Raw genomic sequence first — 24,309 nt, 5'->3', positions numbered from 1 at the left:
GTAAGTTAGCTTGCTGCTAGGGCTCTGGCCGATTGATCGGGACTGAGCGAGACAGGCTGGACATGCCCTGGAGCCCTCCTGTGGTCCCTCCCTGGCTGGCCAACCTCCCACATCCCTCCCTAACCCCGATCGTGCACTGGTGGGGATCCTTGGCCTGGCCTGCTCCCTCTCACAATCCAGGACCCCTCAGGGGATGTCAGAGAGCTGGTTTCGGCCCTATCCCACAGGCCAGGTTGAGGGATCCCACTGGTACACAAATTCATGCACCGGGCCTCTAGTATATATAGATGAGTCTCAAATGTTAATGAGAAAATGAATCACCTTGAGATCCTTTTAAAATGTGGATTCTAATTTACTAGGTCTGCATTCCTAACAAGCTCCTGATAATACTGGCGGGAGAATTGTTTTGGTTTTTCAAGGAAGATCTATTTCTAGGAACTAGAATTTACTAAAAACTTTGCTGCTGACAAGGTCCATATTGACTCATAATATTTGGACTGGATATTGTATACCTACAGCATCTTTTGTTTGAAAATCCCAGCGTACATTGGAAAATTCATGTTTTGCAAAAAATATTAATTTTTACATCTCTACATTATTTATTGAAAATGTTAGTTCCTATACACTCCTTTGTTCTAAAGTAGTCTGTTCATGAAAAAAGCATGGAGTTTGTGTGTTTTCCAAACACTATTATTCTTATAAAAGCACCAGAAAAAAATTCCAAATCTTCTACCAGTATTTAGATTTATATTACATACTAGAGGCCCAGTGCATGAAATTTTGTGCACTAGGGGGGTTCCTCAGCCTGGCCTGTGCTCTCTCACAGTCTGGGACCCCTTGCTTCTTACCGCCCACCTGCAGCAAAGGCAGGAGAGGCTCCTGCCACCGCCGCTGCTCTCACCAGTCATGAGCCCTGCTTCTGGTTGAGCAGTGCTCCCCCTGTGGGAGCGCACTGACTACCAGGGGGCAGCTCCTGTGTTGAATGTCTGCCCCTGGTGGTCAGTGCACATCATAGCAAACGGTCGTTCCGCCATTTGGTTGATTTGCATATTAGGGTTTTATTACTAGTATATAGGATATTACATTTCACCTAATTTGGTCAAGGACAATTAAACTTTGGGAGTGATAATAAAATGGTTACTGCTTTTAAGTCATTAATTCATCCTCAAGCTTCAGTTCAGGAAAATATATAAGCAAGATAGATTTTCAAATGAAGGTTTAAATTAGAGGTAGATTTCCTCATTTTTAGGTTTGAGATATGATGATTTTCAAATCTTGAGGGTTTTTTTCCTTTTATCCAAAATAGTTAAAACAAAAAGTATAAACTAAAATGTGAAAACAAAAGTAATGATCAGCATATATCCTTAATTTATCACAGTTTACTTTCACGTGACATTAGACCATTTAGCATCCTATATAAGAAAAGGCTAATATGCAAATCAGCCAAAGAGTGGAACGACCGGTTGCTATGACGTGCACTGACCACCAGGAGGCAGATGCTCAATGCAGGATCTGTCCCCTGGTGGTCAGTGCGCTCCCACAGGGGGAGCACTGCTCAGCTAGAAGCCGGGCTCATGGCTGGCAAGTGCAGCAGTGGTGGTGGGAGCCTCTCCTGCCTCCGCAGCAGTGCTAAGGATGTCCGTCTGGCAGTTCAGTCCAGCTCCCCACAAGAAGCGGGCCTAAGCTATCAGTCAGAAATCCCCCAAGGGCTCCCGGACTACAAGAGGGCTCAGGCCAGGCTGAGGTACCCCCCCTCCCTCCAGTGCACGAATTTCGTGCACCAGGGCTCTAATAGACATAAGAACATTGAGAAGCATACTTCTATTTCTCCGCTCCCAGCCTTTGCAGTGTTGTTATCATATATTATACTTTTACATATAGTATAAACTCCACAATCTATTAGTATTATTTTGTTTAAATAATCAAATGTTACTTGAAGAAATTTTTAAATTAAAAAAATATTTTATATTCATTCATGTATTTACTATTTCTGATGTTTTTCATTTCTTAGCATAGATTCAGATTTCCATCTGGTGTCATTTTTCTTCTGCCTGAGGACTTAATCATTTCTTGTAGTGCTGTCTACTGCTGATGAATTGCTTCAGCTTTGTTTCTCAAAAAGTCTTTGTTTTGGCCGAAACCGGTTTGGCTCAGTGGATAGAGCGTCGGCCTGCAGACTGAAAGGTCCCAGGTTCGATTCCGGTCAAGGGCATGTACCTGGGTTGCGGGCACCCGTAGGAGATGTGCAGGAGGCAGCTGATTGATGTCTCTCTCATTGATGTTTCTAACTCTCTATCTCTCTCCCTTCCTCTCTGTAAAAAATCAATAAAATATATTTTTTAAAAAAAGTCTTTATTTTGTATTCATTTTTAAATTTTATTTGTTTTCCATTACCCTTTATTGCCCCCCCCCCCCCCGCAACAATTAGCACATTGTTATCTGTGTCCATGTTGCATTCATTTTTTAAAGATATTTTTACTGGGTATAGTAGTCTAAGTTTAACAGGGTATTGTATTTTTTAGTATTGTAGGTTTCTTTTACTTTAGATCTGTGGGTTTGTGATATTCATTAATTTTAATTTTTTACATTATTCACCCATCATCTTCCAGAACTCTAATAACATATATAGTATGTTGCCTGAAGCTGTCCTATAGCTCACTGATGTTCCATTCATCTTTTTAATTCTTGATCTTTCTTTGTCTTATTTCAGGTAGTTTTTATTCTGTCTTCAATTTCACTAATGCTTTCTTTCATTTTACCTTCCATGTGTCTAAACACTCTTTAATGTCTAAAATACAGCTATAATAACTTTCAATGTGTTTATTCCAAATTCTAATGACTGTGTCAGTCTTGATTGATTGATTTTTCTCCTTATTATGCTTCCTTTCATAGTTTGTAATTTTTATTAGATGACAGACATTTTTAATTTTGCCTTATTTTTGTTGCTGGATACTTTTTTAGTCCTGTAAATATTCTTGAGCTTTATTCAGAGATGCAATAAAGTTATCTGGAAACAATTTGCTCCTTTTGGGTTTTCTTTTGAGATCTGTTAGGTGGGGTCAGAGAAAGCTTTTGTCTAGGGGTAATTATTCCCCACCTCTTAGTCAAGAACTTTCTGGGTACTCTACCCAATGCACTATGAATTTTGAGTTTTTCTGTTCTGGCTGGTGACAACAAGGAGCATTCCTAGCCTTCTGTGAACACCATATACTGTTCATTGACATTCTTTTGCATTGTTCTTTCCTCATCCTTGAGTAGTTTCCTCACATATATGCTGTGACCTGTCCTTCGCTGAATATTTGCAGGTGGCCTTCACAGATCTCCAGGATTCTGTGTGCAGCTTTCTCCTCTCCAGTACACGGGTTTCTAATGACTGTGTCAGTCTTCATTGATTTATTTTTGCCTGGCTCTCCCCAGCCTCTCAGTTTCATCTCCTCAACTAAGGAAGTTCTCTGGGCTCTCCCTGGGTTCTCCCTCTCTGAGCCATGACTGGAAGCTTCCTCAAGGCAGCAAGCTGGGCAATCATAGGGATCATATTGCTTGTTTCCTGTCTTTCAGGAATCACTGACTTTTGTTATCTCAGGTCCAGTGTCTTCGAAATCATTGTTTTCTATATTTTGTTCAAGGATTTTGGGGGAGCTGATGGAGGTATTGTTTCAAGAAAGAGGGTAAACTGATTTCTGTTCCTCCATCTTGACTAGAAAAAAAATGCAGAATTTGTAATGTAGCATTAGCAGGAGAAATAAAATGAACAGTATGAAGACATCAACATTGTATTTATTTACCTTAAGAAAGTATTTAGCATCTACATAGATTGACAGATTTAAAGGAGAAACTCTCATTAAAGTTTCAATATCCAGAAGAAGAAATTCAATATAATTTTGTGCTAATATGGTATCTTCAATACTTCCAGGCCTAACCCCATTCCACCTATTTAAGATAATGATGCTTACAGGAAAGAAAAGAACCCCTATTTTTGAGTTAGAATATACTTCTGATCCTTGCATAAATTTTCGTTGGCTTCAAATATTAACAAAACCCTTTGGAAAGGGAATTGCTATATACCAGAATCTGTAATATGAAGAGTACATGTCCATTTTGACACTTGGAAGAATCTGCCCAAACTTAAAATATGTGTCCCGCCTTAAAAGTTTATATCTTGACTGTCATACTCACCAGCTATGGCATAACCACATCATAACCTCAACTTCAAAGCACAGAACAATTACCTTTCCGTTTGTTTACAAAAAGTAGGAGAGTCTTACTAGGAAACAACTCATACATTTTCTTGGTAGAGTGAGGTTAAGTCTATAATTTCAGGCTTCAGTTTATAGAATTTTTACAGAACTGTTAGATGAGAAGTCCATGACAAGATGAATGAGAAACCAATATTACCCCCTCCCCCCCGCCCCCCCCCCCCCACACACACACACACAAATGTGGAGTGGGGGAAGGAGAAAGGGAAAGAGAAGCAGCAAATTATATGCTAGCATCAAGTACATGGACACATAAACTGCTCTTCCCATGACTAAATTTCATTTTGTGATTGTTATATGCTATTTCTCACACACACCACACACATACACACACACACACACACACACACACCAGGATCCATTGTCCCACTTTGCTCTGTGTCACAGGACACTGACTTCAGACTGCATCTCACAGGTTCACTTGCCTCTGGCTTCCTGGTTTGGATCAGTCCAAAGGGAGTCACCAGCAGGGTATCAGCAGGTGAGGAAGGTAAAGAAGTCTGGGAATTATTTCTCTGCCCCTGACTTCAGCTCAGTTCTGCAGTGGTGACTCCCTACAACTGCTGCTTCTGGATTCTACTGGCTGACCCCTTTTCTAAACCTCCCCTTCTCACTCAGGGTGCAATAACACCATCCTCTCCCCCCTTTACCTTCAGCCCTAGGGAAGATGATGGCATGGCCTCCCTTCATGGCAAGGTGCTAGGTGTTTCCGCATCCCTTGTTGGTTCCTCAGCCCTGCCCTCACCTCTCAATAGTCCGTTCATTAGTCTCTTCAGACTCCCAGTAGAATGTGCCATCTGTTTCCTCCCAACTGATACCCACTCCTCTGCTGTGAGTATCAAGTGGAGTGGCTAAAGGCAACCAAGTACAAGAAATATTAGGAAACTTCCACTTGCTGAAAAGTTCAGTCAATTAGAGAACAGAGCTAATGAGGCCAAAATTAGCGCCTGGCTGTGCTCCAGGACGGCAGGCTCTGTCCCTGACCAGACATTTTCCACACCATCAGTTACAAGGAGGAGCATGCGGAAAAGGACAAATGAGGCTATGCCAATCCGCCACCGCTCTGGGAGCATGTTCAAAAACTGGCTGTTCAACGGAGATCGCTTCAAAATCATCTTTGTTCCCAAAGGACAGCTTTTGTAACCTGATTCTAGTAAAAGTTTTATGTAGGTTCTTTAAAATAATAAAGCCATAACTGTCGATATCTTTTTCAAAGTTATACCATCATTTCGGTACTTCACCTATAGCTAATTTGTGATACCATGGGTTAAAAGTCAAACTTATCAAATCATGTTTTAAATTGGTAATGGGATTCAGGGTTTATAAGAATATATATTTAACTCACTTCTTTAAAAAAAAATCTGTTATGATTAAATGACTGAAACTACATAACCATTGTCTACAGAATAATAAATAAATGCTTATTTATTTATTTGAAGTTATTTTATCATTATCAAGTGTGAATGACAAATTTTCTTTCTTTTTTTTAAATCCTCACCAGAGGATATGTTTCCATTGATTTTTTAAGAGAGAGTGGAAAGGAGAGAGGGAGGAGGGAGAGAGAGAGAGAGAAAGAGAGAGAGAGAGAGAAGAAAAATCAATGTGAGAGAGACACATCACATCAATCGGTTGCCTCCCAAACGCCCCAGCTAGGGATCAAACCTGTAGCCCAGGCATGTGACCTTGACTGGGAATCAAACCCTTTGGTGTGAGGGCCAATGCTCTAACCACTGAGAAACACTGGCCAGGGCAAATTTTCAATTTATATACATATTTCCTCAAACAAAACTCTTTTCTCCTTAGTATAGTTGCCTTATAAAACCATATTGTAATTAGGCCATTGTAGTTATACTATTGTATTAATATTAATATAGTGGGCTTACTTCCATGGTTTTAATTTTATATGATTTGAATACATGGGAAGAAGGGAAAGGCTTTTTTTTTTTTCTTTCAGAAATCAGTTTCTGAGACTCTCTGCTATCAATGAAAAAAAAGTATTGTTTCTACTAAAATTGAATCTATGACTTTAAGTAGAATGCGCTGAAATGCTAAAGCAAAATATAATCTCTTCATGGCATAATGCTAAAAGCACCCATAAGATATATGCATTTGTATACATAGCATTTATTCTTAATTGTTTTCATAAAACACACTCTAGTTTATTTTTTAACAAAAGCTTTTGCATCATTTTGATAAGGTCAACAGAAAGCACAGTTTTTTAACGTTAGGTGATCAACTTTTTGACAATAGCAGAACCAGCGTGGCTAATGGAATAATAGCCTGCAGGGTCCGGCTAAATATGATATACGAACGTAATCAACCCCTGTGATGACTATTCAGAAGTAATCCCTTTACCCTTGAACTGCAGCATATATTTCAACAAGGCAAAAACCATATGAAGAAATTCTCTGCAGACCACACTGATACAATACAGCCTTCATATCCTGCTCTATGTGTTTGCTGTTTATAGTGAGTTTTAAATTTAAGGTAATGACTACTGTATATTCATGTGAGCATACAATACTTTTGATTTGTTGTGGAAAGGTTGAATCCATTACCAGGGGTCTAAGTCTATAAACTCTGACACAACCTTTATGTATGAGTTATTATTTACTTTTTTCAAGAATACAGCCACTAAAAATGTTTTGCATGGCAAAATTATAAAAATTCACCTTTTCAGTTACAAAACTACCAGGTAGTATCTCCTCCATTTTGATTTGTACTTTTCTACAGATAACATTTAAAAAATATTAGTTTATTTATAAAATTTATTTATAATACTGTATTACATATTTGAAAATTATACGTCATTGTTTTCAAATAAAAGGGTGCGTGGTAGGTTTATTGCAATTCAGCATTTGCTGACTTATTCCATTGCTCTTTGGTACAATGTAGGCTAAGTGGTGGTATAAATGAGATCCTTTTGTTGCCTGCTTGAGGGACTCTACCATTTAAGATTCCTCATATTAGCAACAAATTAGTGCTTGTTTCTACTGAAGTGGGCGACAGTATAAGCAATTATCACACTCTCAACTTTGTCTTGGTTTGGTCTCCCTTGCTGGGGTGAATTGGTCCTAATCTTCCAGCTTCCTTGAAGACCTACAGATCAAACATCTCAAATCACATTGTCAGTCAGACTCACAGCAGAAAACCTAGGTGAGGAATCTAAATGAGAGCGTCTACCAAGATGGAAGCAAGAGTGAGCACCCCTGTGGTGCTCTCCTTGTTGCAAATAAAAGCATCAGAACACTTGAATGATGAGGTAAAGTGCTCCCCTATGTAATTAATCATCGCTAATGTTTCCTAGCGCAGAGAGAACATTAATGTCTTCTATTTAAACCAGCAAATGTGGCCTACATTGAAAAGAATCGCTACAGATAGAGCTATTTTTCTCAGATAATTTACTTGGGAAATATTCCTCAATAATAATCACCACTCCTCAACATCTGGGGAATGAATGCTAAACAATTACTTGAGGCTACTCAGGCACAATTTCAAACTTAGGAAATCCAGGAAGGATTTCTCCAGCTTAAGAGATATTGTTACATCTGCCATACCAAGAATGCTGAGTTTTAGACATTAGATCTAAAAGAGGCACCAGGATGTTACTATGCTTCTATATATTGTGATGCAGTGAAAAATATTAAACTGAGAACCCCAAGGTAGTTATTTACCTAAAACAATGATAGGGCATACTTGCCGGGGTTCTTGCTCCGGCATTAAAAAGGGTTCAGCAATCTGGAGAAGGGGCTGTGTGTAACTTAATAAAGAGTCTAGAGACGAAACATAATTTTGAAAGGCATTTGGGGGTCAGAGGAGCCTAGTTAAAGAAACTAAGATCTTCTCGTCTCTGGACCCCATGCTTTTTATTAACACAGGTTGTCCTGAGGTGAGGCAGAGATATACACTTCAAAGGGTCAGAGTTTTCGTATACAGAGGCCATTGTCAGATTTGGCAAAATCGCCTATGGCTGTTCAGGTGTTTGGCCAGTAGGAGGCAATAACATGTAGATTAAGATGGCCTAAGGTGTCTGGCAGCAAGCAATCATCCCTTTTCAGGTTTGGGGAAATGCCCTTCAGCCACTCCAGATGATTCAGCCCTTGCTGACATGCTGGAATTGGCTTCCGGCACATACTAGTTAAGGTAACAGCTAAGCTCCTGTTTCAAGATCCCCAAAAGTACAGCAGTTTTAAAATTATATATGTATTTCCTAATCCTTAAGCAGGCCATTTATATTAATGCGGTAGCCCCACTGACATTCAGGGGGCCATCGTCTTCCATCTGCCTGCCTCACCACCCTCTAGAACAGGGTTTCTCAATCTTGCCCTGTTGACATTTTGATCTGGATGAATTTTTTTATTGTGGAAGGGAGATGAAATGGCTGTGATAGGCATTGTTGAATGTTTAGCAGCATCCCGAACCTCTTCCCACTAAATGCCAGTAACAAGTCCTCCTACCTGTCGTGACAACCAAAAATGTCTCCAGACATTTTCAAATTCCCCAGTGGGGCAAAATCACCTGCAGTGTGAGCCACTAAGTTAGGGTATCGTCAACGCCAACATAGTAGAAAATGAATCCTAAGGTAATAGCTCCATGTGTAAGATTGAGGGAAAGGGAAAGTTTAAGGGAAAATGAATGCCCGACATCTAACACTCAGACCCAGAAGCATAATGTATCACTCTGTCCACATTCATTGGTGAGAACTGAAGCTTGTCACTTCAACTAAATATTTATATGCTGGTGAAGAGAGAGGAAAAGCTGATGCTGGAGGCGGAAGGAGTTACTGGAGTCATGTCTTGTGTGGTGGGCAGGGGAGGATGAGATCTAGTGAAGAAGTAGAGGGGTGGCCTTTGAAGGGAGCACAGGGAGGAGAGAGCATGGGTGAGTTACTCTTGACACGGAACTTGAGGAAGTTGTTTTTTCCTACTGTTTTTTATTCCCTCTTGAAACTAGGAAATGAATCATCATCTGAAAATGATGATGCCTGTAGAGGGTTGGAGTTTTGAGAAAACAGAAAAAAGAGTTAAATGGACATCTAGGAATGTAGAAGAATGAATGGACTAGGAATGTTTAATAGGATCGCCTAAAAGCATTAAGGGTCCCATTGCTGTCTCTGGCCATGAATTTAAAGTGAGGCCACTTGAGCTATACTGTGCATGAGAAGAATGGGCAGAGTTGTATTTAACTGAGGTTACAGTTTTGTGAAGTTCACATGACAAAGTGGGAGAAGGGTAAGGAAGTCAGGCGACATGCAAGGGAGTGAACGACCCTGGAATTTAAATTGTATGAAGAAGGAATAGAATTCACTAACGTGAGGAGGATCAGTGAAAAGGTGGTAGGATTGCAGGTCCCAGTTTGAAGAATTCCTGGGGTTGGTGTCCTAGAAGGAGTGATCTAAAAAGATAAAAGCTGTCAGTCAAGTAGTTAAACACAGGAAACTTGAGTTTGAAGGGGACTTGCAGTCTCTGGTAATGACTAAGTCCAAGTATGGCCATGGGAATTAATGACTGTGGGTGGATGAAGGTCCAGATTTAAAAGGATAGAGCTCAAGGAATTAAGACTCTGGGTGGAAGAATCTTCTACATGTACATTGAAATTGCTAAATTAAGAAAAGTAACAATGAGCCAATGCAAAAATCAATTGTAGCTAGATCATAATACTTGATTGTATAAACTGGTCATTCGAACTTTGGGAAGAGGAGGGAGGCCAAAGGTTCTGAAGGAGAACAGGATGTGAGAAGGACACCTACCCATATTCAGGTCCAATGGTAAGAATACTGAGGAATAGGAAACAAAAAGGGCTTCTGCACTGGCAGTGTCTGCAGAGGACAGCCACGTTTCTGTTAGAGCAAGAAAGTAAAGGGTGAGAACACAGTGGACTGTTTCAGAAACTGTGGTGGGTGTGAGATGGGAACAAACTAGGAAACTTACAGAGCCTGAGGTAAAGCAGAATACAAGAAATGAAGGGGGACCTGGAAACTGAGGCTTGTCATAAGCAAGGAGAAAACGTATTTCATTAGATTAGTTCCAGTGGCTTCAAGTCAAAAACAGAAGGGCAGATATGGAAGTTAAGTAACAAATAAACATGTTCATTTGTATCTATAAACTTCCCATATCTCATTGCATTATTTGCATACTTTATATTGCTCTAAATTATTTTTCCTTCTGAGTGTTTCTTTAACAAGTCATCATATCCCCAACATGTGGCTGTTGTAGTTGCATTTTCTATGTCACAAGAATTCTTTGGGTTAGAAATTCAAGCATGGCTTGGCTATCATTTGAGGTCACCCAACGGTGGTACTCAGCTGACAGATGGGCTGGTTTGAAAAGTCTGAGACAGCTTCACTCACAGCCTGTAGCCTTGGTGGGATGGCTGGAAGGCTGGGCTCAGCGGGGACTATCAACTAGGGCAGTGATTCTCAACCTTCTTAATGCTGCAACCCTTTAATACAGTTCCTCATGTTGTGGTGACCCCCAATTTCATTGTTACAAATTGAACATAATTAAAGCATAGTGATTAATCACAAAAACAATATGTAATTATATATGTGTTTTCCGATGGTCTTAGGCGACCCCTGTGAAAAGGTCGTTTGACCCCCAAAGGGGTCGCGACCCACAGGTTGAGAACCGCTGAACTAGAGCATCTATTCATGGTCTCCAGGATGACAGTCTCAGGGCAATAGGACTTGTTATATGATGACTGGCTTCCGTCAAAGCAAGCATCCTAAGAGCACTGAGTGGAAACTGCATAGCCTTTTTGGAGTTAGCCTCAGAAGTCAGGCAGTTACTTCTTCCACGTTCTGTTGACGACAGAGTCCTAAGCCTAGCCCAAATTCAAGGAGAGGGGAATTCATTTCCACCTCTTGATCAGGGAGTGGCAAGGTCAACTGTTGAGGAAAATATGGAGGGAGGGGAGATATTGTTGTGGCGATCTTTGGCCAATATTATCTGCCCTGGTGACACAGGGTAAACATACCTTTATCATACAAGTGCTTAGGGTAGATATCCCTGAAAAGGGATTCCCAGGTTCAAGTTAAAAATAACTGAGTTGTATTTGTGATAAACCATTAATTGTATAATTTTTTTTCTTTAGGAGACCCTAGAAGATCCACAGTGGAAAATATATAGCACACCTCAGAGCACTTGGAAGAACAACTCAGTGGGTATGATAAATCAAGTGAATAGTTTCTATTAAGAGCTCACATTGTAAAGATGCTAAGTATAATCTAATTCTTCAAACACATGAAGAATAATTTCAACTAGCACTTGATAAGCTAATTCTGAAACACTGATTTTTAAAAAATCAGATTTACTGTTAAATATCACACAAGGTTAAGTATTTTTCATCTTTTAAGCTATGTCTGAAAATTACAGAAAACAATAATATCTTTCCAAGCAAGTGTATTTACTTTCTAGCTTAATATAAAATTTAATTTTATAATTTATTTTATTTTAGATTTCCAACTAATAAAAAAATGAGACTTAAACCAGCTTTTGACTCAGCAACAAAGCAAGAAGAAATTTATCATGTCACTGGAGTCTTCAATTCTCTATATAGTAGTATGTTACAAATAACACAGAGTTATAATAAACTATGCCTATGTTTTCATTGGATTTTGTATTGCAATGTACAAATTTTTTCTAAAACATCTAAGTCCATGAAAATATATTATATCCAAAATGCTTGAATATTAACAATTACCCATAGAGTTTCCTCAGAAAGTTAAAAATGGAACTCCCATTTGACTCCCAGTAATCCCACTTCTAGGAATATATCCCAAGAAACCAGAAACACCAATCAGAAAAGATATATGCACCCCTATGTTCATAGCAGCACAATTTACAATAGATAAGATTTGGAAACAGCCTAAGTGCCCATCAGCAGATGAGTGGATTAAAAAACTGTGGTACAATGCATATAAGCATAACCAATGGACATAAGACACTGGGGGGTAGGGGAGGCCAGGGGATTGTCAAGGGCGTGGGGAAAAAAAGGAGACATATGTAATACTCTTCGTAATAATTTAAGCAATAAAAAAATTATAAAAAAAAAACTGTGGTACATCTACACAATGGAATATTACACTGTGGTAAAAAAGAAGGAACTTTTACCATTTGCAACAGCATGGATGGAAATGGATTCATTATGCTAAGCAAAATAAGCCAGTCAGAGAAACATAAGTATCACATGATCTCACTCATATGTGGGATATAATGATCAACATAATTTGATGAACAAGAATAGTAGGGGAGGGGGGGTTAGAGAGCAACCAAAGGACTTGTATGAATGCATATTAGTACAACCAATGGACACAGACACTGGGGCGGTGGGGGCTTGCCTGGGGTGGGAATGGCTGGGGGGGGGTGTCAATTGGGGGAAAAGGAGAAATATGTAAAACTTTAGACAATAAAAAAATAATAATTTTTAAAAAGCGAAAAACTATGCAACATTGATGAAGGAAATCAAAGATGTAATAAATGTTAGCTATTCTATGTTTTAAAAAAATTGTCCGTAAAATAAACTGTAAAAACTTTCCTTTTATCCACTATTCCATAAGAAATAGTGTTATCATAGAATCAAAATTTGATTGTATCTAATCCTATATAATAAAAGCCTAATATGCTAAGTGTCCAGTCGACCGGTCGGCTGTTCAACCAATCAAAGCATAATATGCTAATGATATGCTAAAGCTGCTCAACCACTCGCAATGACGTGCACTGACAACCAGCAGGCAGACGCTCTGACCGGTAGGTTAGCTTGCTCTTGTAGTCCAGCCAATTGGGACTGAGCAAAATGGGCCGGACATGCCCTGGAGCCCTCCCACGTTCCCTCCCCAGCTGGCCAAGCTCCCATGTCCCTCCCTGACGCCAATTATGCACCGGTGGGGTCCCTCAGCCTGGCCTGAATCCTCTCACAATCCAGGACCCCTTGGGGGATGTCAGAGAGCTGGTTTTGGCCCAATCGCACAGGCCAGGCCAAGAGACCCCACTGGTGCACAAATTCATGCACTGGGCCTCTAGTGAAAAAATAATTATAAACTTAAGGAAATCTATGTGGAATAATTTTGGGAAAAATATGTACTAAAATTCCAGGGGAACTTTTCAACATACATAAAATAATTATAAGCAATAATGACTATCATATTGCTAGGTACTATTCAAAACACTTTGTTTGACCTGTGCAAAGGAAAACTCTATTTCCTCTACTCACAACACTTCTGACAACAAATGTGGAGTTTTTCTACAAAAAGCAATTCTCCAACTCTTGGCAGACAGTGGGTATCTTATAATTTAACTCGATTCTGATGCTGACTGCCCCCACTAGACTGCCAAATTCTACTAGACTGTCCCTACTTGAGAACCCAATCACAAGTTCTAAGTTGTTCCTTGTATTTTTGATTATGTTGGCTACAAATCAGGAATTCTATGACCCACTCCTCAGGTTCAATAAATTGCTATCACAGCTCACAAAACACAGGGAAACATCTGCCAGTTTATTATCTATATAATAAAAGCATAATATGCTAATTAGACCAGATGTCCTTCTGGATGTCCTTTCTTCCAAACAAAGCTGCAGTGGGCAGGGGCCAAGGCAGAGGCAGAAGAGGCCCCCAGCCGTGGCGGTGGTGGCAGGGGCCGGGGCCAAGGCCCTTGCATGAATTTCGTGCATCAGGCCTCTAATAAAGGGTATAATAAATGATATAACTGAACCACCAATAGAAGAGATGGATAGGGCAAGGTGTGGGGGAGGGGCACAGCACTTCCATGCCCTCCTCAGGCCTGGCACCCTCCCAGCACCAGCTGGGTGCATTTACCAGCCCAGAAACTCTGAATCTTACCATGGTGTAATGTGTTTCCTTAACCATTTTTATTACAAACACCCCATCTCTTCTCACTCTATTTAAAAAGTAAAACTAACCATCAGAAAACTTTTTTTCCTTTTATATGAATAAGTGTAGCCTTGAAGTTCTAAGTTCAAATAACAAATATTTTTTTTTCTCTGAAGCCTTTCTGTAATAACAGCCTTTTGCTGTAATGTAAGCAAAATTAATTTTAAAGATCCTTTAAAAATGTTTGGAAAGTTTTGTGAGAATATCTATAAATATAATCTATAAATATAAAAGGCTAATATGCTAAATGTCTATCTGACTGATAGCTATGATGCGCACTGACCACTAAGGGACAAAAACTCAATGCAGGTGACATGCACTGGCCATTTACAGGAAAATGGTACTGTGGACCTGATGCCCACAAAGCAACACTCAGCTTCCCCCAAGTGGGACACAGGCCCCACCACCACCCCGGAGCAGCAGCCCACCACATCACAGCCAATGCTACCATGACCCCATGGCACAAAATGTGCCCACAGACCAGCCCGGTCTGGAAACAGTGGCTGTGGGCACCAGGTAATGACATCACATAGCAACGTCCAGCTTCCTCTTCCTAGCAACTAGTCTCCTTGCAGTTTCTTCAGCCCAGGAACACGACTTGCTTTATAGCCAGGTGGAAACATTTTACACTTTAACCAAATGTCTGTGAAGCATTTTCCCGTGCCTCATCTCATTTGATCCTTGTGTATTCTTCTAGTTTTATTTTTTAAGTTAAATTCCATTATTAAGACCTTTTTTTTTTTTCTTTTCTTTTTTAGCACTTTTAGGTTGACAGCAGAATTGAGAGGAGGGACAAAGATTTCCCATACCTGTGCAGAGAGCCAGGAATCTGCTCTTTCTTTGCCATCAGAGAACGAAGTGCCAAGGAATCCAAACATTCTAACTGAAAGGCTAGCCTTCCGGGTCATTTAACAAATATATCAAAAATGCAAGATCATGGGACACATACATTTGGATAATTTGTTAGGTTTCTGTTTAGCTTTTACATACTTTGGCAGATGATATGTGGGTGCTCATTTGTTCTCAGCTTCCAGCAGGGCAGATGGCTTCTAAGTTCTACAAATTCTTAGAAAGCAAAGAGCTTCTTGTCTTGTTTACTGCTGTATTTCCAGGATCAAACACATGGCAGATGAACTGTTAAATGAAAAAGGTGCCCCATGGTTAAAAAATGTTTGGGAAATGCTACTTGTTGCAGTTCCCTCTGGATTAGCTATACAAATTAGCACTATAAAGTGCTTTGAGAATCCAACAATTTTAACCAATTCCCTGCCTCCTTTTTCCCCAGAGACCTTCACACATCTTCTTTATGGGGAAAGACTTAGAAATTGTTCAAATCAATGGCATATGTCAACCAGCTCACTTTGGGAACTTCTCAAGACACCTGGAATGGACGAAAGGTACACTCAAATATGGTCCCAGATACAATCCAAGCATTACAAAAAGCTAAGAAATATTTTGGATACTCTTAAAGGAAATAAATATAAGATTTTATCTTTTAAGAACAAATCAAAAATTAAATGATAGTGAAAAAAATTATCTTTTCCTGGAATTTTTCTACCTAAAAATAGGCAGCTTAGAGAGGGATGAAGAGGGAAAAGTTATGATCCTATTGTTAAATTTGAGGTGAAGAATAAATATCCCATAAACTTTTAATACTAATTTAACACCTCATTTGTCCATTTAAAATGTATTTACTTCTGTTGTCACTAAGCTTGATTCAAATGCTAACTAACCAATTTAGCATTTTTAGTTTAAGCATGGATATGCATAGTAATTAATACTGAGCTAATTATGACTAACACTTGATATCAGTAAAAGGTAGAATAGGAAATTCATACTATAGATTTTTAATTTAAACTGAAACTATAGAATAAGTGGGACTATATATTAGGATTCTTTCAGGGGGAAAAAAGCCACAGAAAACCCATTCAAACTCACTGAATCATATAAAAGGACTTATTGGCTCAAGTAACTGGAAATGATATGGACACCATTGGCCTCAGGAATCACTGAAATGAGGAACTCAACTCTCTCCTCTCTCCTCTCTCCTTCAACTTATCTCCCATTCCCTCCTCTGCTCTCTTCACTCCTCTTATTCTCTAACCCTCTCTCTCTCCCCCTCTCACACCCTCCATCTCAACCCACAGTGTCTCATCTCAGCTTCTCTTTGTATTACCCTCCTTTTCCCCAGTTGCAGAGTTTTTTTCATAAGTCAGGAATCCTGGCAGCAGACAGCTCCAACTTATAGCAATACAGCTTAGAATCTCCAAAGGACAGAATGTCTCAACTCTGTATATGAAAGGGAAGAAGTCTGATTGGGCCTCTGTATATGAAAACTCAAGGGAAGAAATCTGATTGGGCCCCTGCAGCCCAAGCATACCACAAAATCAAGTAAACTAAAAAAGGCAGGTACTCTTACTGGAAGAGGGGGAAAGTGATGCTTGGCTTACAGAACTTCAGTCCTGTAAATTGTTAAGTTTTTGGAAATGAATCTGACAACATATATCAAGATCCTATAAATTCATGATGGTAATCTATGCTAAGAAAAGAATTTAAGCCCAGAAGTCATATGCATGAAGAAGTACACTATAACATCATTTGCATACCAAATATTGTGTTTAATCTATGTACCCAGAAAAAGGAAAACAAATAGGGAAACTATAAGTTTACAGTGAGATATGATGTTACCATAATAAAGAATACTGCCTGAAGCCAGGATTCCTGACCGAAGTAAAAACGCAAATTGCAAACCTACAAACACAACCCTGGAAAAAAATAACTAGATAAAAAGATAGAAGAAGAAACAAACAAACAACTCCAAAATGTTAGTTGACTTTGAGTAGTAAGGCAATGGGTCATAGTTTATCCTTCATGTTGTATATTCTTAAAATGACTAAGATGAATATCCTTCATGTATATTCATTTTTAAATATTTCCTATTTACCATATTTCCTACAATAAACATTATAATTTTAATGATTAACACCCATTAACTTTAAGTTTTAATAAATGATAAGACTCAAGCATTTAAGTATCAAATAGCTGTTTTTTGAACTTATCTTCCCAAGTTTACAAAGGGTTTCTCAAAATCCATCATTTATTTCAAAATATTACTGTAAATTATATAGAGTAATGGCCTTTATCTACCCTAGGGAAGTGGGAAAAACTTAAAAAGGAACATACAGAATGAGGTACAAGCTAGTTAATCATAAGAGGAAGGAATATTTGCTTCCCTAATCTAAAAGCTATGCTATCCAGAGATAAAACATCATGAGGTAGCATGTGCAGCAAATCAGCTATTTCTTGAAGGATGAATTTAAATTGTGTAGAATGGAACAGAAATAGCTAGTCTTTTTAGATTAAGGCAAGGTCTAGCAGCTGTCTCCCCACCCCTAGCCATCCTTCAGACCTTCCTGCCCCTTGACCCCGGGGCCCTGATATGCACAAACCTCACCTACCCCACTCCCAATCCACACATGTCCTTCTTCCCAAACTCAACATGACTCCTTTGCATTGTGATTCACCTCACCCTCCAAGTTTCTACTCAGGAGAATGAGGAAAGTCATTAAGAATTGTCCTCTAGTCAATAAGGCAAGAGGGGCAATGAGGAAGTGAGAGCATCAGACAGAGGCAATGCAACAGCTGCCCTATCCTGGTTGTGCTACTGAGACAGAATAGACTAGTTCCCCACCATGGTCGCTCAGAGCTCAGTCTCAGCAAAATGAAGAACTGCTCTGAAACTCAGTCTGCCGAATGTGCAAATAGAGCCCTTAATAGTCATAGTCATTTATGTTATCCATATTTCTTATAAGGTCATTATCGGACAGAAGGCCACATAGGAAAGGTTTCTTCCACCTGGAGTTTATACCACCCATGTTGCAGTCTTGCTATGCGACCTCAGATCAGTACCTTCATCTTTTTGTTCCTATAATATGAGAAGTTTGCAGGAAGTCATCTCTAAACTTCTTTTGGCTATAACGTTTTATTATTCTATGGAATTCTTTCTCTAAAGCTTTACCTACGGTGCTTCAAAATCTTGTGTCATTGCTTGCTAACTCTCCCTTGGGTCCTCTCACAGGGTGGATTTGAAACTTTTCAGCTTGCTCATAAGCTCAACTATAAAATCAAAATGTTAGTATTCAAAACAAAAAGAATTACTTTCATTTAACATTTTCACAGAAAAATTTTAGCTATTAAAATGTAGCTATATGATTAAATTTAAATAACCACTGTAATGTAAAATAGGTTTCAGATTTTTTTAAAAAACATATGCTAAGGAGCAAAGAGTTTAGAAAAGGGGATTTAATATGAGGAATAGGATGTATGGGGAGGGAGAGAAAAAAGGAAGTGAACGAAGGATAAAGGAAGGTTCTGTATCATTAGATATTATAGAGGCCTGGTGCACGAATTCATGCATGGGTGGGGTCCCTCCACCTGGCTGGCAATCAGGGCTGATCGGGCCTGTCTTGCCCAGTCCTGATCGGGGCCGATGGGGGCCAGCTGGCCTGGGAGGGACCATAGGAGGTTGGCCGGCTGGCCGGGAAGGGACTGCGGGAGGGCTCCAGGGCATGTCCAGCCCTCTAGCCAGTCCGGACTGGCTGGACCAGCAGCAAGCTAACCTACCGGTCAGAGTGTCTGCCCCTGGTGTTCAGTGTGAGTCATAGCAACTGGTCGAGCAGTCAACCAAATGGTCGACCAATCTGTCGGACACTTAGCATATTACGCTTTTATAATGTAGGATGGGAACATACTTTCAAAAATCAATTACTAAAGTTCAGTGAAAATTCTACCATTTGTGTTTGAAAAATAAAACCTGGGAAGTCAACTTTTATAATTTTTTATATCCTACATAATGTCTCCTAAATCCCCCTAGATAATAAATAAAAATCAAATGATCTTTATTGCACACACCATGCTCCTCCACTCTCTCCCCACCTCCCAATGGAATCAGACATCACAAGCTGCTGATTTAGCTGCCAACCTTGACTCCTCACCTCCATTGCCTACCCCACCGCTGGTCTGACTTATCCAGGGGCCTGAGACCCATTCTGCTCTGTAGATCATACTTGGTCTTGCACTAAGGTTATTGCCTTCCTTTCCTTCAGTGGATAAGATTTTGCTTTCACATGGATTAACCATCTCAGAGTGCCCTCTCTCAGGACTTCTTATGATGTGATAACAATAAACATTCTTCTTATTAAAAATTTTAAAGTTGACTTCAGAGACAGTGGCCACTTTCACGTGTGGTGACTCAAAATTGTGATCTATAAAAGGAGGTTTAGAATGTGCACAAATTAAGGACCCCGCAAGGACAGTCAGTGGTCCACAGATGTAAATAAATTGAATGTGTCTGGATGAACCCAGGTGAGCTACATAGAAATGCACCTGCTTCAAATGCCTTTCCACTTTATCAAACACCGCCTGTTCCCGGCACCGGCCAGGATGGCTGCTCTGACTGGAGTGGAGCTCCCAGCAATTTGAGGGGCCTCAGATCTCTCCATCCCTGTACACATTCTTGAAGGCTCCTAGGTCTGCTAGGTCCCTTTAAAGCCTAGCACTTCCTTTGTATTTTCATATGTAAAGCTTGGTAAACTGTTTTATTGCTTCTGTCAGTATGTGGCCTACTTTGAGCATTTGAAGTATAACTAAAGATTTGAGTCTCTACGCATCCCTACCAACAGGAAAGGGTGAGTTAATTAAAAGCTTAACTAATGTTCCTCACCCGACTTCCACACCACCTTTTCTTGTGGCCTGGCTCCCAGCCAAGTCCTGAAGGCGGTGACAGGTGACCGCCAAAGCCAACTCACCAGCTGCTGGGAAATGCGGGGCCCAGATTATTATACCGTGGCTGGATTATTACATATTAAAATGAATAAGAAATAGATTTGAAATAGATAACTGAGGCTTATTGACAAGTTATCATTTTCTTAACTCTGTTAACACTGTGAGGTTCTCATCTTGCAAAATGAACACTGTTCACATCCACAACTGTTAAAGCAAGGGACTGGTTGCTTCTTTCCCAAAATATTACACCGACATGTTCTGCAAATAATAAAAGTGAATCGTTTTTGAAGCAGTAGCACAGAAAATGCAATCATCTAGTTCCACAAAAAAGATTAAAAGAGAAACTTTGCCCAGTTTACAGCCTAAATTTTTTTTTAAATGTGTTGATTCTAAAAATAAAACCATACCATCTTTATAATATTAGAAAAGGAAAAATCTCCTCTACTTCTAATATCCTGTTTCCTAGAAACCAAAAAGAAAGTATCTTTTCTCAATAAAAGGGTAATGAATGGAGTATTGTTTTCATTGAACTAAGAATGTGTGCAATAATTGTGCATAAACTTAAGATTCTAGAGCAAATGTATGAAAAAGCATGTTAATTGAAATGGCAAATGCGTGCAAAGTTCAATGGCCAAACAGAATCTTTTCTTGAGCATCTACTATAGTTATCTCATGTCTCCACTTGACTTTAACAAATAAGTATAGTTTACATAAGTGGAAACAGGCTCTGAAGAAGAGAAATTCTTCATTCTGCCTGTGTCAGTTCTGGGTGTTTGTTGCAGGGGTGAAGGGGAAAGTGGGTCGGTGTAAACCATCTTCTGATGAAATACAATTTATTGTTCCAACTTCTTCAACACTCTGTACTTACATCCACAGCTCTCATCATTTACTCATCACTTTCTTCAGCTGTCTTTCCCCCCAAAGTATGTAAACTTTTCAAGGATAAGTTATGTATTTTATTCTCAGCATCTTTCAAAATACCTGAAACTCAATGAAAGTTTGTTAAATTAATAATTTAAATGTCCCACTTACTAATTAATATAGTCATTCCAGGAATCACGGTGGTGGGGGGAGCATCATCAGATATGGGGAAAACAGGTCTCATATCTCATCAAATCTTAAATATAGCAGCAAAATTCCCTAAATTACAATGACTTCCAGAATACACTTGCAATCATAGATTCACACATAAAACCCCAAAAGAAAAAGGAAAATGGAGAAAAATACTCTTTGTTCATTTCACTCCTATGCATCCATGTATAGTGTTATATTTTGAATGACCTTTATTTTCTACATGCTGAACTGCTCCCTACCCGGAACATCAGAAATTGGTTTCTCAGTCCCAGGTTATTGATCTCCTGGATCCTGACACTTGACTTGCTTCTGTTACCAGCTAGCAGCCTGTGTGCCTACCTAACCAGTTCTACTTGGCTGCTATTTAAATGTTAGCATTGTAATGCCAAAGCCACTACTAACATCTTAGCATTACACCCCTAAAGCTGAAACAGCATCTATTTCACATTCCCCTAGGTTACTTTACTATCAATTTCCTCAAAAAATATAAGAACTTGTAACTAAAATACTAGGAAAACACCAAATTTTGATGTGGTTAATACAAAAATATGATCATTGTCACTAGAAATGACATTCTCAGCATATCAAGTTATCTCTTCTAGGCTTTTCAGGATTATCCTTAAGACAATAAATACATGGCATCTTCAAATAATTTATGCATCAATATTATTAACAAATAAGCCCCTGAGGTAACATACTAATTATGTTCTGAATTTTATAGATAAAGTAATTGAGAGAAACAAGATTATTTTCCCAAGTTCTCAAAATATCCTTATAATAAAAGGCTAATATGCAAATTGACCAGTCACTATGATGCGCACTGACCACCACGGGGCAGATGCTTAACACAGGAGCTGCCCCCTGGTGGTCAGTGAACTCCCACAAGGGGAGCACCACTCAGCCACAAGCCGGGCTCACTACTGGTCGAGCACAGCAGCAGTGGCAGGAGACTCTCCTGCCTCCACAGCAGCACTAAGGATGTCCTATTGACGGCTTAGGCCCGCTCCCCACTAAGCTGTCAGTCGGACATTCCCCAAGGGCTCCTGGACTTCGAGAGGGCACTGGCTGGGCTGAGGGACCCCTCCCCCCCTGAGTGCACAAATTTCGTGCACCAGGCCTCTAGTAGAAAATATAACATTAATATACCAAACTCTTGTGTTATCATGCCTCCAACTAATCTCCTCCCAAAGAGGATTTGAAGTTACACACCATCAGTGGGGGGGGGGGGGGCAGGGAAAGAGCTAATATTTTGTGAGTATCTAAAATGTGCTAGACACTATGCTAATAACTCAGATAATGGTTAAAGCATTGAATAAAATAGTGTTAGTCTCATTTTACAAGTACAATAATAAATCACAGATTTGTTTTCCAAGATCACATAGCTAGGAATATCACAGTCCTAATTTGTCCAGCATTTGAACCCAGGTCTATCCAATTCCAAAGCTGATGCCTGCCTTACTAAAACCAGAAAGCACATAATGCAGTGAATAGACCAAAAACAAAAACAACAACAACAACAACAACAAAAAGTTATAAAAGACTGGAGGACAAGGAGATAAATATTCCCAAGAGATATATATTGGAAAAAAAATCTCTTACATTTTAACCCAAATCTTAAACCCTCACTATCAGCCAAGGCAACATGTGAAATCACAAAAGTAGCAGCCCTCATTGATCTAAATCAAAGAAGACTATCTGTTTATCAAGAAGGAGAAACAGCTTTATAAGTTGTAAGAGATATGTCTTGTGTAGGTCAGACACTGAACCTCATACAATAGAATCTATTTTCTCCACAGCAGTTATTCAAAGATGTCAGCGATGTTGCTCACAGAGCTGTTTCTTACCCGGACCCATATCTATAGGCAGTTGCAAGCAAACTAGCATGCTGCTTGCAGAAGTGAAAATAATAATAACAACAACAATAAGGCAATGGCATCATACAAAATAACTTTCTCAAATCATTATATCTGAGTCTTCCCTTTTCACCCCATGTCATTAGCAAACATATTTCTGATAACAAGTAAGAAAGAGCCTGCCACCTCTGCCAGAACTACTGGTCATTTTTTAAGTCATTTAGTCTGTCAGTCAATCAACAACTATTATTGCCCACCATGTGCCAAGTTCTGTGCTCAAAACAAGTTAAGTTCAACAGATCTGGCCCCCTGCAATACAGTGTACCCGCTGGTGGAGGAAGCAAGTCACCTAGTCACACAAATATTTATATTCAGATTCCAGGAAGTGTTATGAAGCCACTGCAAGTGCTAAGAGAGCCAATCATAGCGGCGTGCCCTGGCCTAGAACAGAGGCAGAAAGGCTAAGAAATGCATCTCTGAGAGAGCAGCATGTGAGCTGAGATCCGACTTGCTTTTGTGAAGCACATAACTAGCCACCAACATTTGTCAGTTAGGTGTGTGTACCGCAGCGTGTTAGAGACTGTGACGTGGACAAAGAAGCCTAAGGAATACATCCTTGAACAAGTTTAAATTCAATGAGACAGAAAAGATATAGACACATGAGAAGTTCACAATACAAGGAAGTATTAGAGAAGTAACAACTAAGTGGCACAAACAACTGATACGGGCAAAGGGATAAACGAGTACGGACGGGTGTGGCCCACAAAGGGTTCTCATAAAAGGTACATGATGGAGGCCCTACAACGATGGCTTTCCAATGGTTTTGACCAAAACCCCCAATATGAAGTACATTTACACTGTGGCCAAATACAAACATACAGATATACATAACTAAAATGGAAGTTTCATGAAACAACACTTGTTTTCACATGTAGTCCACGGTGATTGTATTCATTTTTTAAAAATATTTTTTGTGCTGGTAAAAACCCACTAAATAAGTTTATTACCTACTAATGCATCATAGTCTAATATTTGAAAGTCCTGTAACAAAGGATTTCTTCACCAAGGTAAAAGGGAGTAATTTTCACCTCCTGCAAAGGTGACCCAAGCCTAATTCTTTTCTCACCACGCCTCCTGCTTCTCCTCATTACTTGCCACATAGCTCCCTTCGCAGGAAGGAAGCACACCCAGAATGTGGCCACACCAGATTTCCACGTTATAACCTCCTCCAAGGCACTGTCCTCACCACTAGCTCCTACCACCAGCAGCAGCACCAGCCTGATGCACAGTGGAAATGTGTGAAGCCAGACTTACATTTCAGGGCCTGAAGCTACACATGTACAGGGGGAATTTATCCATTCATTCAGTATGTTTCTTCAGAAGCACAAGGTTCAGGCCCAATTCCCTTTTCCAAGGTCAGTCCTTTATAAATTGATCACACCACCAGTTAGTG

The 24,309-nt window shown here is 39.6% G+C and overlaps 1 protein-coding gene across 4 annotated transcripts in view; it reads left to right on the top strand.

Annotated features, from left to right (window-relative positions):
- TTC29 (tetratricopeptide repeat domain 29) overlaps positions 1-15,954 on the top strand; it is a 163,644-nt gene extending 147,690 nt beyond the window's left edge. For 3 of the 4 annotated variants that reach the window (XM_070417228.1, XM_070417225.1, XM_070417226.1), the window contains 2 exons: positions 11,349-11,418; positions 11,712-12,208. In XM_070417228.1, the coding sequence (XP_070273329.1) occupies positions 11,349-11,383 (35 nt within the window). In that variant the 3' untranslated portion in view covers positions 11,384-11,418; positions 11,712-12,208. Of the gene's footprint in view, positions 1-11,348; positions 11,419-11,711; positions 12,209-14,903 lie in introns of those variants that run through there. The other variant, XM_070417227.1, reaches the window with a different exon arrangement.
- Positions 15,955-24,309: the final 8,355 nt, after the last annotated feature.

This window comes from Myotis yumanensis, unplaced genomic scaffold (assembly GCF_028538775.1).
Source record: "Myotis yumanensis isolate MYYU_CA2020_CCGP unplaced genomic scaffold, mMyoYum1.0.hap1 SCAF_5, whole genome shotgun sequence".
Taxonomy (NCBI): Eukaryota; Metazoa; Chordata; class Mammalia; order Chiroptera; family Vespertilionidae; genus Myotis; species Myotis yumanensis.
The sequence above is the reverse complement of the archived record's forward strand: the minus strand, read 5'-3'. Positions and strand labels throughout refer to the sequence as shown.